The 16,135-nt window shown below is 38.3% G+C and overlaps 2 protein-coding genes across 6 annotated transcripts in view; one reads left to right on the top strand and one right to left on the bottom strand.

Moving 5' to 3' along the window:
• On the top strand, positions 1–10,111 carry LOC107674004 (bifunctional purine biosynthesis protein PURH-like). 2 transcript variants are annotated; one of them, XM_016467857.1, is made up of 16 exons: positions 1–136; positions 864–990; positions 1,223–1,366; positions 1,860–1,948; positions 2,966–3,117; positions 5,624–5,780; positions 5,873–5,998; positions 6,112–6,219; positions 6,354–6,439; positions 6,546–6,635; positions 7,199–7,324; positions 7,594–7,686; positions 7,799–7,981; positions 8,558–8,713; positions 8,891–8,938; positions 9,039–10,111. In XM_016467857.1, exons 1-16 carry the CDS (start codon positions 121–123, stop codon positions 9,108–9,110), a joined length of 1,773 nt encoding a protein of 590 aa, XP_016323343.1. In that variant the 5' UTR covers positions 1–120; the 3' UTR covers positions 9,111–10,111. The 2 variants fall into 2 exon arrangements, with proteins under 2 accessions (XP_016323343.1, XP_016323344.1); XM_016467858.1 differs by lacking the exon at positions 8,891–8,938 and having other exon boundaries at positions 8,991–10,111.
• The window catches only part of LOC107674002 (fibronectin-like), a 23,425-nt gene continuing 16,901 nt past the window's right edge, over positions 9,612–16,135 (bottom strand). For 2 of the 4 annotated variants that reach the window (XM_016467856.1, XM_016467853.1), the window contains 16 exons: positions 15,925–16,080; positions 15,681–15,794; positions 15,143–15,442; positions 14,848–15,035; positions 14,631–14,718; positions 14,355–14,537; positions 13,940–14,029; positions 13,634–13,822; positions 13,437–13,526; positions 11,967–12,451; positions 11,718–11,856; positions 11,459–11,620; positions 11,252–11,377; positions 11,064–11,170; positions 10,836–10,925; positions 9,612–10,648 (listed from right to left, as the gene is read on the bottom strand). In XM_016467856.1, coding sequence (XP_016323342.1) covers positions 10,571–10,648; positions 10,836–10,925; positions 11,064–11,170; positions 11,252–11,377; positions 11,459–11,620; positions 11,718–11,856; positions 11,967–12,451; positions 13,437–13,526; positions 13,634–13,822; positions 13,940–14,029; positions 14,355–14,537; positions 14,631–14,718; positions 14,848–15,035; positions 15,143–15,442; positions 15,681–15,794; positions 15,925–16,080 — 2,585 coding nt within the window. In that variant the 3' untranslated portion in view covers positions 9,612–10,570. The remainder of the gene's footprint in view (positions 10,649–10,835; positions 10,926–11,063; positions 11,171–11,251; positions 11,378–11,458; positions 11,621–11,717; positions 11,857–11,966; positions 12,452–13,436; positions 13,527–13,633; positions 13,823–13,939; positions 14,030–14,354; positions 14,538–14,630; positions 14,719–14,847; positions 15,036–15,142; positions 15,443–15,680; positions 15,795–15,924; positions 16,081–16,135) is intronic. The other 2 variants (XM_016467855.1, XM_016467854.1) reach the window with 2 other exon arrangements.

The raw sequence follows: 16,135 nt of genomic DNA on the forward strand, positions 1-16,135 counted from the left end.
ACATTTCCCGCCATGCATCCACGCGGATAAAACTATTGCAACCACGTGTTTTGATTAACATCGCGCGGTGCACGAGACACTACAGCACAAATCTCAGATTTACCCTATTTTACCTGCAGCATGGCATCCGAACTAGGTAAGCTTGTGTCTTTATTACCTTCTGCACGTTGCTGCCTACAAATCAAATACTTTGTGTTGTGTTTGTTTTTGTTGGGAGATGTCTTGTCGCAGTGTCTTGAGCTCTCACATAACTTACTTTACTGACATTAAAATGAAACTTTATAGACAATTTCAAATTGAGAAAAGTTTGTATTTGGTTCTCATTCTGAAAACTGCTCTGATGTAACTAGTAAACTATACCAAAAACACCATGGTACTATGCTTTTTGACTATGCCTTGATGATAGTACTATATGCTAATGTATTTGAATTGGTCTGGTTACAGTACCATATTATGTAAGTATTGCTGTTTTCTAAACCCTGGTATCACTCACCATATGTACCATGGTTTTTGGGACAAGATATAATGGTAATACCATGGTTTTCTTCGAAATACTACCTATGCAGTGATGGGCGAATTTCAGTTTGTATCTTTTTTCTTTGCATTAATTGTAGTACCACTGATTATGTGGAAATACCTTGTCTGAAATAGTACTGTTACAGTATTTAATGAAATACCATGGTATCAAAAAACTGATTCCGTCATTGTTTTACTTTATGAAGCCTGGATTTGTGCAAAAGTGATGCATCACATGCAGTTGAAGTAGTTGAAGTAAACCACACTGCTGCAGTTGCTAAATATCAGATGCATTTTCTGGTGTATGTGCAGTTTAATTGATATGATTAATTGATGATCTCTTTCAGCATTGCTGAGTGTTTCTGATAAAACCGGACTGGTGGAGTTTGCCAGGCGTCTGGTATCAGTGGGTCTGTCATTAGTGGCATCAGGCGGCACCGCCAAAACTCTCAGAGATGCTGGACTCACTGTCAGGTCACACATTTTTTTACTGCATCTCATTTAAATTTATTTATAGCTGCTGTGATTTGTGTAATACTAAAGCAGTAACTAAATCCGGTATAATTGTTTTAGAGGGGGTTCATGTACCCCTACTCACCCTCTTGTCATTTTAAAATGCTGTGTGTGTGTGTGTGTGTGTATATATATATATATATATATATGCACACACGCATGCATATATATGTAATTTTATTTTTTCATACAGGGATGTATCTGATCTCACTGGATTCCCTGAAATGCTTGGAGGAAGAGTCAAGACCCTTCATCCTGCTGTCCACGGTGGTATTTTGGCCAGACAAACTCCCTCTGATAAGGCTGATATGGAAAAACTAGGGTTTAGTCTTGTCAGGTAATACTGTTCAGTAAGCAAACCATTCCAATGCTGTCTGTGTTACAGTGGTAATACTGTGGTACTTCTTTTGCAAGTTCTGCTTTATTGATTTTAAATTCAGGTCATGTTATTTCATGAATGATCATCATGTGACACCAGTACGGATATAATCAGTTTTAGTGGTGCTAACATGCTTTCCATTGGCTTTTTTGTTAGAAGTCGAGACTCCGCATGGGTAATCTAATCACTGATAATTCAAATAGTGCCGCTGTGGTGTAACCAAAAGTCTTCATCACACTTACTGGCTCTCAGCCATTTAGAGCGAAGTTTGATTGGCTGGCAGGGTCATATGATCACTGTGAATTATGTATAGTAGTAATGATGCAATCTAGTCTAGCAACTTCTAGTCTGCATATTTTTGTTAATTGTAGTTGGTAAATAATTTTTAAATGATTAAATCAAGAGAAAAGACAGTAGTACTTAATATTTATGTGAACTTATGTTTTTCAAGAGTGGCTGTGTGCAACCTTTACCCGTTTGTGAAGACTGTTGCATCCCCCAGTGTGACTGTGGAAGACGCTGTTGAGCAGATAGACATCGGTCAGTACACTGTTAATGGTTCACAGGGCTTTGATTAAAGGGCTTAGAATTGACTCCTTGTTTAATATTTGCTTTGAATGGTTTTTGTATGTTTAAGAAATTTGATGATGCATTTCTATAGAGGAAAACTTTTAAATGTGCTTTAGAGTAAAGATTATAAGCAATATTATAAGTGTAAGAGTGAACTAAACTAGGAAACTATGCATTCAAATTTATTAGTTGAGTCTTACAAAGACAGTCCCGCACAAGTCCGGGATATATTTTTTCTGTTGAAATTAAAAGAAAATATATTTTGCACAGAGGGGGGAAAAAAAACATCCTTTTTTCATAACAAGTAACCACTTTTCCTCCCAAAATTAATCTTCATTGTTGTCGTTATTTAAAAAAAATATGCATATCACATTAACTTCTGCATCCAATACATACATATTTATACTGCTTATTTATATGTCAGTCTATGGCAGTGTTACTTTAGTATAATTTATATTGATACAAACATGCAAATAGTTTGATTTATTAGCATTTGAAGTATTTTAGCTGTTACAAAGTAGAGGGACACTTCTTGCCACCACAAATGAAGAATGACCCTATTATATTTTCAGGTTTAATTTCAAATTTGTTTACGTTTTAGTCATTTATGTGTATATTTAATTTTATTTTTTTTTATTTAACTTTAATACAATTTTATTTTAGTTTTAATTTAGTACTTCCACTTTTAAACATATTTTATTTCAGCTAGCTTCCAAGATAACATTTCTAATTTCTATTTAAGTTTTTTAAGTTAAAAATGTTAATCTAATATTTATATTTTGTGTTATTTAAGCTTTTATTTAACGGACAATTTTTAGTCGCTTTAGTTTTAGTTACAAACAACAACACTGGTCTATGGTGCTAATTATTATGTATTGAATTTTGGGAAATGTGCTTAATTGGCTTTTTTTTTTTTTTACTTGATAGCCTTTGTGAGATTCACCCGGTTAACAAACATTTCGCCATTAATCCCACAATCATATTTAGGTGGAGTTACTCTTCTTCGAGCGGCAGCTAAGAATCACGCCAGAGTCACTGTAGTCTGTGATCCGTCTGATTATGATGTTGTTGCCAAGGAAATGGAATCCTCCGACAACCATGATACCACAATGGAAACCCGCAAGACTCTTGCACTCAAGGTAACCATGACAATCCTGTCTGAAAGGAGGTTTGATTAAGCTTTGACAACCCACTGACCTTTGCATATCCAAAACTCTGTGAACCTCACCTGACGTGATCTGAACCCACTGAACTCCAGAGGATTTTCACCACTAATAAAATTAATGTTCAGATTAACTGTTTGATTAACAGAACAGATTCATTTAAATTTAATACTGAACCATATCATAGGCCTATACGCATGAAATGGTGTAATATGATATACTATCCTCCGGTTTCACAGACAAGGCTTAAGGCTAGTCCCAGACTAAAATGCATGTTTGAGCTGTCTCAACGGAAAATATCTTAAAATATGTCAGTGTCATTGTTCTTTCTCAAGATGCACACCTGTAATGTTTTTTTTCCCTAAGGCATTTTTTTTATATAAAAGCTGCTTAAATATCTTAATTTAACTAAGGCCTAGTCCTGGCTTAAGTTAAGCCCCGTCTGTGAAACCGGGCCTATAATACATAATATACTTTATTGTAATTCTAAATGAATTAGTTCCTTTTTAGATGCAAGACATGAATAGCTAGTGTTGTGAATTTTGTGGTAAATCATGTTCAGACATGCACAAAGACTTGCTGTTAGCATTGAGCAATAGGCTTACTCGTGTCCAATTCATGCTTTCAGGCCTTTTACCTGAAACAAACAGTAAACTTGGCCTATTAGTCATACTTAACAAAATTGAACAGAAGTTGTTTTTGGTCCCACAGTTTAAATAGAAGGGGCATTTTGTCACTTTTGGGGGTATTTTTGCCCTGCTTAAGTTCTGACCCATTGACTTCATGTGTAGCTGTGCTGATAAACCCTTTAAAGGGGTCATATGATGCGATTTAAATTTTTCCTTTCTCTTTGGAGTGTTACAAGCTCTTGGTGCATAAAGAAGATCTGTAAAGTTGCAAAGACTAAAGTCTCAAATCCAAAGAGATATTCTTTATAAAAGTTAAGAGTCAGCCACACCTACCTAAAACGGCTCGTTCTAACACGCCCCCACATACCTACGTCGCTCTGTGGGAAGATTTGCATAACGCCGCCCAAATGTTCACGCAAAGAAAGAAGGCGTAACTTTTATTCTCACTGTAGTATTGTTGCCGCTGCCGCCATGTCGTGAAGACGCTGCGTGCTTCGTTGTGAAAGCGAAACTACTTTGTTTGGTCTTCCAAAAGAGGACGATATCCGTTTCGTCATGCCTAGAGCTGATCTGTGCTGGTCGCTGAGGGAATACATCAACTTAGTGCTGTGGATCGCCGGATCGGCTTTCACCGTGGACGAAGCCCGGGGTCGTCACATGTGCTTGCCTCTCCTTCGTCGGATCCGCTGGCCCCGCACCGTTCTCAACCCCACCGCCTCTGCTCTCTCTCGCCCGGCCTCAGCTCACGCTAAGCCGGGGCTTCCGCTAGGCCGCTGTGTTTTTCGTTGTGAAAGCGAAACTACTTTGTTTGGCCTTCCAAAAATGGACACGACTAGAAATCAGTGGTTAACAACGCACTGGATAGCTGGCCAATCACAGCACACCTCGCTTTTTCAGACCGATGAGCTTTGTAAAAATCGACGCGTTTCAAAAAGGCGGGGCATAGAGGAGAAACAATAATGTACAGTATGTGGAAAATGTGTTTTTTTAACTTTAAACTGCATAAACACATTTCATTACACCAAATACACAAAATAATGCTCTTTTTAGCAACATCATATGACCCCTTTAACATAAACAATACAGCTGTGAGATCATGAGGCGGTTTGCATGTTTTTGATCAGATTGGGTTTCAGATGATTGCTGAAGATGAGGAAAGTTGCAGCCAAAGTTCAAGCATCTGAGGTTATCAATTGGGACATTGTGTTAAATAAAAGTATTTGTGTTCTTATGACCTTTTTAAAATATTTTTTTTTTATTTGTATAAATATTGTAAAATTTAATTTTTTCCTGTGATGGCAAAGTTGAATTTTCAACATAATTTCTTCAGTGTCACATGATCCTTCAGAAATCATTCTAATATGCTGATTTGCTGCTCATTTATGATTATCAAAGTGGAAAAAAGCTGTGCTGCTTCATATTTTTGTGGAAACTAATACATTTTTCAGGTTTCTTTGATAAATAGAAAGTTCAAAATAACAGCTTTTGTTTGAAATAGAACACTTTTGTAACATTTTATAAGTCTTTCCTGTAACATTTTATCAATTTAATGATTTCTTGCTTAAAGTATGAATAAAATAAAAAAAAATGTTTGAACAGTAGCATGTACTTAAAACGGTATAGAATTTAAAAATCTAGCATTTTAATGTCAGCATTTTTATGTAACTGTCTCATCAAATTATCATAACATATTAGCACCCCTTCTCTTTAGACATCTGCATTAATCCTTGATTAAAAACCCATCAGTCGATTTATTTTGATCAACAATTAACAAGGACCCCAATTTCAGTTGTTCAAATGTGACTTTAGTTAACTTGGAATGTATGTGTGAATTTATATTTGTAATATCTCAGGCCTTCACACACACCGCTCAGTACGACGAGGCCATTTCTGATTACTTCAGACGTGAATACAGTCGAGGAATTTCCCAGCTGCCTCTGCGGTACGGCATGAACCCCCATCAAGCACCTGCTCAGCTCTACACTCTACGCCCAGCACTTCCACTTACTGGTATATAGGATCACATATACTACTACCAGATCAATATTCAACCGCAAAACATAGAATATTAATATTCCTCTACATTTCTGACTTGGTCTCAGTGCTGAATGGATCTCCAGGCTTCATTAACCTGTGCGATGGTCTGAACGCCTGGCAGCTGGTGAGAGAGTTGAAGAAAGCTCTTGGGTTACCAGCTGCCACTTCATTTAAACATGTCAGCCCTGCAGGTATGCATGCAAACTTGTTTCTCCGATGCAAGTTAAGCTCATGAATTGTAGAGTTTCAGGAAAGGGCTTAGACTTTTTAAGACAAACATTTGAGACACATTTTCACCTTTCAGGAGCTGCAGTTGGCGTCGCTTTGAGCGAAGATGAGGCCAAGGTGTGTATGGTGATTGACATGCTCCAGGATCTCACCCCCCTCGCCACTGCATATGCCAGAGCCAGAGGTTAAACTTCTGTCCATGCATCTTAATTTTTTTTTTTACTTTAGTAATAGGAAGAATAGAAAAATGCACCATCAGGTGTGTAGTTTGGCATGTTTAAGCCTAAAGTGTGGAAAAATGTGAAAAATGTCTTGTAGGTTCTGACAGGATGTCCTCCTTTGGAGACTTCATTGCTTTGTCTGAAATCTGTGACGTCCCTACTGCCAAGATCATCTCCAGAGAGGTGTGTGAGAACTTTTTGAATCACATCTAAGCGTTTTTATTAGCCTCTTATTTAACAAATGGATTTATTTGTACATTTTATGCAAAACTTTACCCAATTTCTTTAGGTTTCAGATGGTATCGTTGCTCCTGGTTATGATGAGGAAGCACTTCGCATTCTCTCCAAAAAGAAGAATGGAAACTATTGCGTCCTTCGGGTAAACCATGCTTGTTCATTGATTTAAAGAGACGCAAGAATTGTTACTTGACTAAGTTTGCTCCACCGTTTCCCATAGCATTTTCTTTTTGGTCAATACACATTTGTGATTATGCATACAGTAAGTTTGGGGTCAGTAAGTCTCTCGTGCTCACCAGGACTTCATTTATTTGACAATGAAAACAGTACTATTGTGAATATTATCACAATTTAAAATAGCTGTTTTCTATTTTAAGATATTTTAAAACGTAGTTCATTCATGTTATGGCAAATCTGAATTTTCCGCATCATTACTTCGGTCTCACATGACCAGTGTGACATGATCCTTTAAAAAATCACTCTAATATGCTGGTTTGCTGCTCAAGAAACACTTCCTATTCTCTTTTTTTGAAATACTATTATTTTGTTACAATGTAAAAGTCTTCACTGTCACATTATTAATAAGTTTTCAGAAAAAAAAAAATACTGGCCCCAAACTTATGAACAGTACTTCAAGGAATGCTCAAAGCCCATGTGCTTCAACTCTAAGCCTGCATAATGTAATGTATGCTTTTTTTTTAAAAGATGGATCCCGAGTATGAACCTGATGAAGAGGAGGTGAGAGTGCTGTTTGGTTTGCACCTCAAACAGAAGAGGAATGGAGCTGTCATTGATAAAGAGCTCTTCAGCAACATTGTGTCAAAGGGCAAGGTGAGAAACACTATTATTGTTTTATTTGTGCAAGTTCTGATTTTAATTAGGCAAATTGATCAAAATGTCTTCAATATGCATTTGATTTTGTGTCACAATTTTGAAATATACTTTTTGAAACCATATTGTATAGTAAAAAATTCAATTTTTAAATTGCGATTTGATTGGACTGTGGAAAGAGGGCCGTGATATTAATGTTAATATGTAAAAAAAAACAAATAAATAAATAACAGATTGTGATTTTTTTTTTTACCCCCCCCCCATAAAAGCTCTCTGAGAGTGCCCTACGAGACCTCATTGTAGCCACTATCGCAGTGAAGTACACTCAGTCCAACTCTGTATGTTATGCAAAGGATGGTCAGGTAACCAAAAACTTTAAAAACAAAAAGTTTTAATTTCATTTAAATGCCAAAACATGTAAATGGTTGAAAATGAGTTGTACAAAATTGTGTACTATGTGTGTGTGTTTGTTAGGTGATTGGCATCGGTGCTGGGCAGCAGTCTCGTATCCACTGCACTCGGCTGGCAGGAGACAAGGCTGATAACTGGTGGCTCAGGCATCATCCACGAGTTCTCAATCTGAAATTCCGAAGCGGAGTTAAGCGTGCAGAGATGGCTAACGCCATTGATCAGTATGTCAGCGGAACAATTGGAGAGGTAGTGTATTAAAAAATTGGTTTTGTACTGGTCATAGAGGGATGTATTGGCCAGCCTAGTTAACTTGGCGAATATTTGGCTTGGAGAATATTTTTGAGATCTACTATACTTGACTAGTTCCAAAAGCTACAGTACTTTTAGTGAATATTAATGCACATTTTCTGTTTTCAAATAATTTGTGGACCAAATGTGCCATTGATTTACAGTAGTTTGTCATTTTGTGACATTTGGGATCATTAAAGTGTAATATTTTTGGGTAAATCTTATGAAATCTGTCAAGAAATGTGTGGCTTATTTCACACCAAAATCCAAATGAAATATAAAGATAATGATAATGTGGTAAATGTGCCTGTGAAAATGGCACAGTGTTTTATTTCATGTAATTCTTTGGGTGGTATAATAAATAAAATACAATATAATTATTATCAATAATAATAAAATAATAAACAGCGTCAGGAAAATCTTGGAAATTGATCAAGTCTTAGAATTCATTTTATGCACTGCAGTATTTTAGTAGATTGCTTCACATTGGAGTTTTTCCTAATGATATTGAAATATTTTTTTTTTGTACATTAGGGTCCAGATATGGAGGTTTGGAAGGGTCTGTTTGACGAGGTTCCTGAGACTCTGTCAGAGGTTGAGAAGAAGAACTGGATCAGTTCTCTGCAGGCTGTGGCCCTCAGTTCAGATGCTTTCTTCCCCTTCCGGGACAATGTTGACCGTGCCAAACGGGTAAACACCCTCTGCTAGTGTTATAAAGCTTAAGTCATTATTCATGTTTTATGCACACTTGTATACACCTCATCAAATTTTCTTGTTGCTGCATTATACATTCCTTATGTTTCTTACGATGGCATATAAATTGCATAAAAGTGACTTAAGTGGTTTTCTATTTGTGTGTGATTTTAGAGCGGTGTGGAGTATATTGCCGCCCCCTCTGGCTCTGCTGCGGATGAGGTGGTCTGCATAAAAGTGACTTAAGTGGTTTTCTATTTGTGTGTGATTTTAGAGCGGTGTAGAGTATATTGCCGCCCCCTCTGGCTCTGCTGCGGATGAGGTGGTCATGAACGCCTGCAATGAGCTGGGTATTACCCTGGTGCACACCAAAATCCGTCTTTTCCATCACTAAAAAGCACTACAAAACATCCAGTTGAATACAAATATCCAACTAGTTTCACTGTTACGAAAGTATAGGGTTTCTTTCTTTTTAGATGCACATCATTTACTGTGATTACAAGTTGCTACGCATATTTCATAACTTAGTCTAATAGCTAGCCTGTCCACTTTGACATTAACTCAGTAGTTTAACTATTTGAATTTTGCAAAGTTTCTCTTTGTACTCCGATTCTAAAGCCAAGAGCAAAGTGACATTGTTGCTAAATAGTTAGGAATATTGTTCATACATGGCTTCTTTAATACTGATATGCTCAGAATAAGACGATCCACTACTGTTCTTTTATATCTTTTCTTTGCATAATTTCTGCCATGCCATCCTTGTTGGGAGCTGCTGTATGAAACATTTGCAATGTGAAATTGTGTGCATACACTTCCTGATACATTCCATTGTGCTGCCTTTAGTGTCCAAGAGCATTACAAAATAAAAACACAAATCAGATATAATAGATTGTCATGGATTCCATCAAGGGTTTATTTGCATTTGTTGACATGTTTTTTGCCAGGCTTGTTTACTTTAGAACGTAGTTCCAAAATAATTTGTTTTGAGTGACATTTTATAAATACAATTGTTCATGAGTCTTGCAATATATCAGAAAATGGATTTAACAGTAGTGAGAACTGGTGTAGACAGTAGAACAATGACAGTCAAATGAGACAAATTCTATACAATCCAAACACTTCTGAATGAAGGGGATAAATAGTCAAAGAATTTAGAAAATTAAAATGTGTATCTATCTAAAAACAGTGCTGACTCTAAATAATCAATGAGCCATGTTGAAAAAAACAAACAAACATAAAAGACACATTGAGACTTAATTTTTGGTACCTCAGTGTACCCCCAGTGGTGTTCTAACATTCTTATAAAACAGTGCTTGTTTTTACTACTTTGTCTCATAATTGCCTCTATATCAATTAATAACGACTGAAAATCTCTAACAATAATGGTAAGGTAGTTTAATGTAAATTTAATTGATTAGAAAGCTGTATATATATATATATATAAAAAAAAATCTCTTCACATATTAACAGAGAAAATGCACTTTCCCGTTATAGTTTTGGCATCAACAAATGGTCGACAATGTTGACAAATGGGTTTAACTGACTGCAATAAGAAATATCTTGTTTTGACATTGCAGTAATTTTTTTAATTGATGTATAAAACACTAGCAAACTAAAATGTAAAAGCCATTGAAATTCCTCAACCAAACAACAGCCAATCAAAGGCTGTGAGTAAATGCAGTTGTTGCTATGTCATCACAACTGGACGGCAGTGGAGACATAACAAACAGGGAGATTTTATAGCAGTATGTGATTAGTATGTTCTCATATAAAATCACATCTTTATTACATGTCCCAATGAAATGATGCATGAGGGGGGCAGAAGGTCATGGTGCAGTTTGGTCAGAAACAATTTTACTCTCTGGGTTTGGCGTTGGCCACAGCATCTGCAAGAAGCTCAGGTCGGAGACATTCAATGGGGCACTGAATGTTCTGGAAGAACAGAGGGGAATATGTCATGTAATGAAAAGCAGAAATATTTATCTACATACATTCAAATATATAAATAATGATCTACATACATTCAAATATATGTGATATATATTGCCAATGCACATTTACCAAAAATATAACTCTTTTGCCTTTTGAAGTGCTTGCATGATTGAAAGCCGATACTCACCATTCTCTGGCCAGTGTTTAAGCGGACAGGTTTGAGCAGGTCAGAGCTTATCTCAGCACCAGGCCTTCTGCAGTTCTCACATCGCCAGCCCTGAGGAGCAGCACATATACAATTCATTTCACCAGACTCAAGCATATGACTTTAAAACACCCCCTTTGAATTGCATTTTATTACATGTTTTTGAAATTTTCTTTCTCTACTTTGTCGTAAAATACATTCTGGTCTTACCTGCTGTCCGCCATAACATGTGCAAGTGCAGATGGCCCCTAAGTATTCTTTCTGCCACTGGTTTCCAACCTGGTACATCTTTCCGTCATCGTAACATATGGACTCATCTATAACGAAATGCTAGATTTTTAATTCCACTGATTGGAATAAACTTGACTATACAGTGTCTGTTTAGAGGAAGCACTTACGTGGTTCGCACTTGAACTCTCCTTTGCCATTGCCCAAACAAGTGCAGCTCATCAAGTGACCGTTTTCTGCCCGTCGCTCCCACTTTTCACCAATGCGGTAGTTGTTTCCATTGTCGTGACACCATTCTGTGTAAAAAGTGATATTTAGAGTAGATGCACTCACACAGGATTGTCTACAGGAAAAAATTTGATCTCCAAGTTACTCACTGGAAGAGTCACATCTGAAATGTCCACTTCCCAAACCGAGACATTTGCACCAGAGTTTGAAGCCGGTGTCAGACATACGCTCCCATTCCTCTCCGACATCATGGTGAGTGGCTGTGAAGGTGTCATAACATGAGTCCTTGCTAGATGAACTATCTCCTGGAACTGTTGGTTTTAATGGGAACAAAATAAAGAAACATTCAGACAAGCATTATAAGCATGTGTATTTTTAAGCCTTCATCAATGTCCGTTGATCCTTGACCTGTGTTTCCAGCGGTGACAATTTCCTCCAAAATTTTGTGTTTGAGGGCTCCCTTCAAGGCCTCCACAATGACATTATAAGAGGCACCAGAGGTGAGACCGATCAGGGTGGCGCTGGTGGTTGTTCCTGGGACACGCATCTGCAAAACAAGAAAGGGTGAAGGGTAAGGTGATAAAGGAAGATTTGGGACCTTTTTTTTTTCTTTTGCATTCATCTCAGATTTTCTGTAAATCCTTCCTAGGTCCTCACCTGAAACATCTTCTCATCTGGATGGGTAATGGGCTGACAGGACACCAGGTAACTAGAACTTTGCTGGTAGGGCTGCCATGAGATGGGGGTCTGGGTCTGGGCCTCCTGTGGTCTTCCAGTCTTGTCTTCTGGAAAACCAAAAGGATGGCCATCGCCAGGCCTCTCACTAACCTGAATAATTTGAGGCACACGACCCCCATCGGGTCCCACCTTGGGGATGTAGACTAGGGTCTCCCCAACTTGAGGCACATAAGGCTGGGGTCGGGGTTGGTTAGGTTGAGGGGTTGTTTGACGATGGTGAGGTTGGTAGCCTCTGTTGGGTTGACTGGGCTGATTATTGAATTCTGTGTACTCCACATGCTGCCCGTGTGCATCAGGTGAGTCATGCCCAGTGGGACCCACTGCATGAACTCTGTTAGACTCAGGCACATCCAGCTTGTCTGGGCCACCGTGGTGGGGCAGACCGGGCAGATCAGAGGTCAGCTCTGGGCGGGAAAAAGGTGTTAAAAGCAAAGCAGCAGGTAAAGAGGCAGCCACCGTTGCATCTACCAGCCAGTAAGGCACTAAAGATTCAGTCAAGTAATGACAGTACTTGCTGATAACATTTTAAAGGGCAGTTTGTCCAAGAATTTTCTCAAAATTCACCAATGTTTTACAATTAAACATTGAGGATGATGTGCATTATATAGTTAAACCAACAGATTGAGAGTCAAGTTTCTGTCTTCAGCTGTGACAAGTTGCTGGATGTTTGTTTATTTTCAACTTGTCTGTTTTCTGCCCATTGTGAAATCTCATTTGTTCAAAATCCCAGATTCAGCTCTTTATTAAACATTGGCTGTGGTTTTGTAACATTGTCAATGGAAACCTTTGCATCACGTTTGGTTTGGATATGGTGTAAGATTCAGTCCAAGAATACACTTCTCCTCAGAGTGAAAACGTTGGTGAAAGTCTGGACCAGCCCTTTAAACACTTATCAAAGGTTTTGATCATAGTAGTCCAATGAGGGAACACTTAGTTTGAATAAATTAAAAAGTGTATTGATGAGCTAGCATTCCAGTCAGCGTGGTGCATCAATTAAGCGACGTTAAATGCATTTTAACTTCATTTTGCATTTCAGTTCTGAGTGAATTCCATCATTAAAAAGCTAAGCACTAAGAAAATGTACTGCTTAGCCAAGTATACTACTGAAATGCAAGCCAGCGCAGTCAAGCTTTTATAAAATCCAGTGTAGGCTAGTTCAACAAAATGTGCTGTATCTATTTCAATTGCTACTGCAGCAGTAGCTATCATGCTTGCAAAACACTTTTCGCTAGCTTGTACCATTCAGAAACAAAGCATAAGGGAGTACACCTTATGTCTCAATATGTGCATTAACATTCTGTATTTACATTTATCCATTAATCAGACACTTTTATCCAAAGTGACTAACAAGTTGGGAAAATCAATGTTTTTATTTGAGCAAATACTTACGAGTTGTGGCCGTGCCAACCAGTGGTGCGCTTCTCTGGCTATTCAGTAGGACAAAGATCTTTATGATGTATTCTGTGCCTGGTTTCAGACCTGTTATTAAAATATCACAATATGGTCGCATAGTGCATTATAAATTTGTTTCACAAGCCTAATTTACCAACATCTATTTATACCACATCTGGTATTCTGGGTCTTACCAGTGATGGTGGCGTAGTTCTGGTCAACGTTAGGGCGGGGTGTAAGCTCACGAGGCGAACCACCTGATTCTTCATAAGTGATGTAATATCCTGTAATGTGTGTTGAAGGGGCTTGCCAAGTAAAGGAGATGGAATTGGGGGTCAGCGAGGTGAACTGGAGGTTAGTCGCAGACGGAACAGCTGGCCGAGCTGTGACGATATAGGACAAAAATAAAGTTTAAGGTCATACTGGGAAATTTAAATCAGTTCATTAGCATTAATACAGTAGATTACTCTTTCCACATTGGCATATTTGCTTAGTTGTACCTGTGTTTACAGTAATTGTGAAAGGAGGGCTTCGAGTATTTCCATTTAATGTGTACATGTTTACCACATACATGACGCCTGGCTGCAAACCTGAGGGAGGGAATACATTTCTTTCAATAAACAACAATACTCCCAACATGTTTAAAAAAAAAAAGTTATAAAAAACATTTTTGTGTTTATCCAGACCAAACAGGATACAACATTTACAATAAACGAACATGGTAACCCCATAGATTTTAGACACTACTGTGATGGTAATAAAACAGTAATCTTTAAAGTAACTTTGAATACAATATAAATACCATGGAAGTTATAATACCAGAGCCAGTTTACTTTTTGAGCAAACAGTGCTTAACCATTAATGTTGAAACAGATGGCCTATAAGGGGCTATTTATGGATTGTATGGTAACCTACCAGTGACAACGTAGGTACGGCTGTCAGCAGGAATAGTCTGCCTGAAGGTGGGGTGACCTCCAGTTTTTGGTGTGGCTTCAATAAGGAAACCTGTCATTGGCTCATTATTGACAACACGCCATATGAGAGTGAATGAAGTGTCTTTCACATCAGTGATACGGACTCGACGAGGAGGGGTTATATCTGTGGCGTCAACGAGATTATAGTTTCCATTTAATATAGGAAAACTACTAAAAATCACTCTACTGTAATACAATATATGGGTAACCCACTTACTGTCAGCGGTGGTGCATTCTCCAGTGAGAGGAGAACTGCTGTCTGAACCTCTCAGTGCATAGACATGAACCTCATAAGCGATTGCCACCTGGAAGTAAACAACAGATATTTAGGCCAGAAATGTCCAAGTCATGATTCAACAGATAACTTTTCTACTTTTACTTGTGCCTACAAAGATTAAATGTATTTGTAAATTACAAGAAGGTAGACCTATTACCATAAGCCCAGGCACTAAAACTTGTGTGGAGTCTGGTGCAACATTCATTTCTTTGGCTGAGGCATAATGATTCTTCGGTGATACCACCACACGATAGCCAGAAAGCCTAGCATTGGGTGCTTGCCATGCCACGACAAAAGAAGATGGACTAATGTCGAAGAACTGTATATTGGTGGGAGCAGGGACAGCTGGGAAAGGTAAAGGGACAAGAATCAGGACGGATCAGGACAGGGACTCAACCCTATTATCTAATTGACTAGCTTGAAAAGCTAAGTTGAATTCAGACAGGTCATACCAGTGGGCTGAGTCTCCTCATGGGTAGTTTGCTGAATGCCCTCAAGAGTACGGACTGGGTTACGTCCTTTCATGGGAATGACTTTAATGTTGTACATAGTTCCTGGGCTCAGACCTTGGAGAACCACACTGTTATCACGACCACTTACAGCTGGTTGGTACTCCCTTTCTCCCTCCTCTGGACTAGAGTACAGAACCCTGTAGGATGTCACTCCTGGAACCCGTGGAACATCCCATGTCACAAGCATGGAGGTGGAGTCCACATCAGAGAAGGTCAGATCTCTTGGATGCTGTAAATTTGCTAGAGAGTTGGAAGGAGAGAGTTAGGGGGTATGTATAAGGTGGCATTGCATAGTGGCTAAAGCTCAGCACTGTTAACTGGAAGGTTGCTGGTTCGAGCCCTGTAAGGAACAGCAATGAACTCTAATCATTGACCTCTTGAGAAAGTCCTTAACTCCGAGTTGTTCCAATGGGGCAAGTTTAACTTGATTTCAAAGGTTAAAAAGTTAGGTAGGCTAAGAAATCTAAAAACCACTAACCTGTTGTAGCTTTCTGGACCACTGGGGTGCTCTCTCCTTCTTGACTAAGAGCAATCACATTAATTGTATATTCCAATGTGGGCACCAAGCCACGGATGGTCATTTCTGTACGTTCTGAAAAGGCAGAAATAGAATAGTTATTACATCATGTCCAAGAACTGAAACCAGTTCTTCCAAAATTAACTTCAAGGTTATGATTAGTAATAAATGTTGATAAAAAGTTAAAGAGCAAGAGATGTCTCACCAGGGCCAACCAGCTCAGAGAATGTAGGACCTTGCCCACCCTTGGGCGTCCCTGTTAATCTGTAGCCTGTGATGGGACCTCTAGCTGGGCTCCAGCGGACAGTTAAGGCATTGTCTTGAATATCAGTAACCTCTAAATCTGATGGGGATGGAATACCTGGGAATGGAGAAAAAAAAACAATACAGTCACAAGAAATTTGTGGTAAGCTAAT

Source organism: Sinocyclocheilus anshuiensis, unplaced genomic scaffold, assembly GCF_001515605.1.
Source record: "Sinocyclocheilus anshuiensis isolate Anshui unplaced genomic scaffold, SAMN03320099.WGS_v1.1 scaffold348, whole genome shotgun sequence".
Classification (NCBI taxonomy): Eukaryota; Metazoa; Chordata; class Actinopteri; order Cypriniformes; family Cyprinidae; genus Sinocyclocheilus; species Sinocyclocheilus anshuiensis.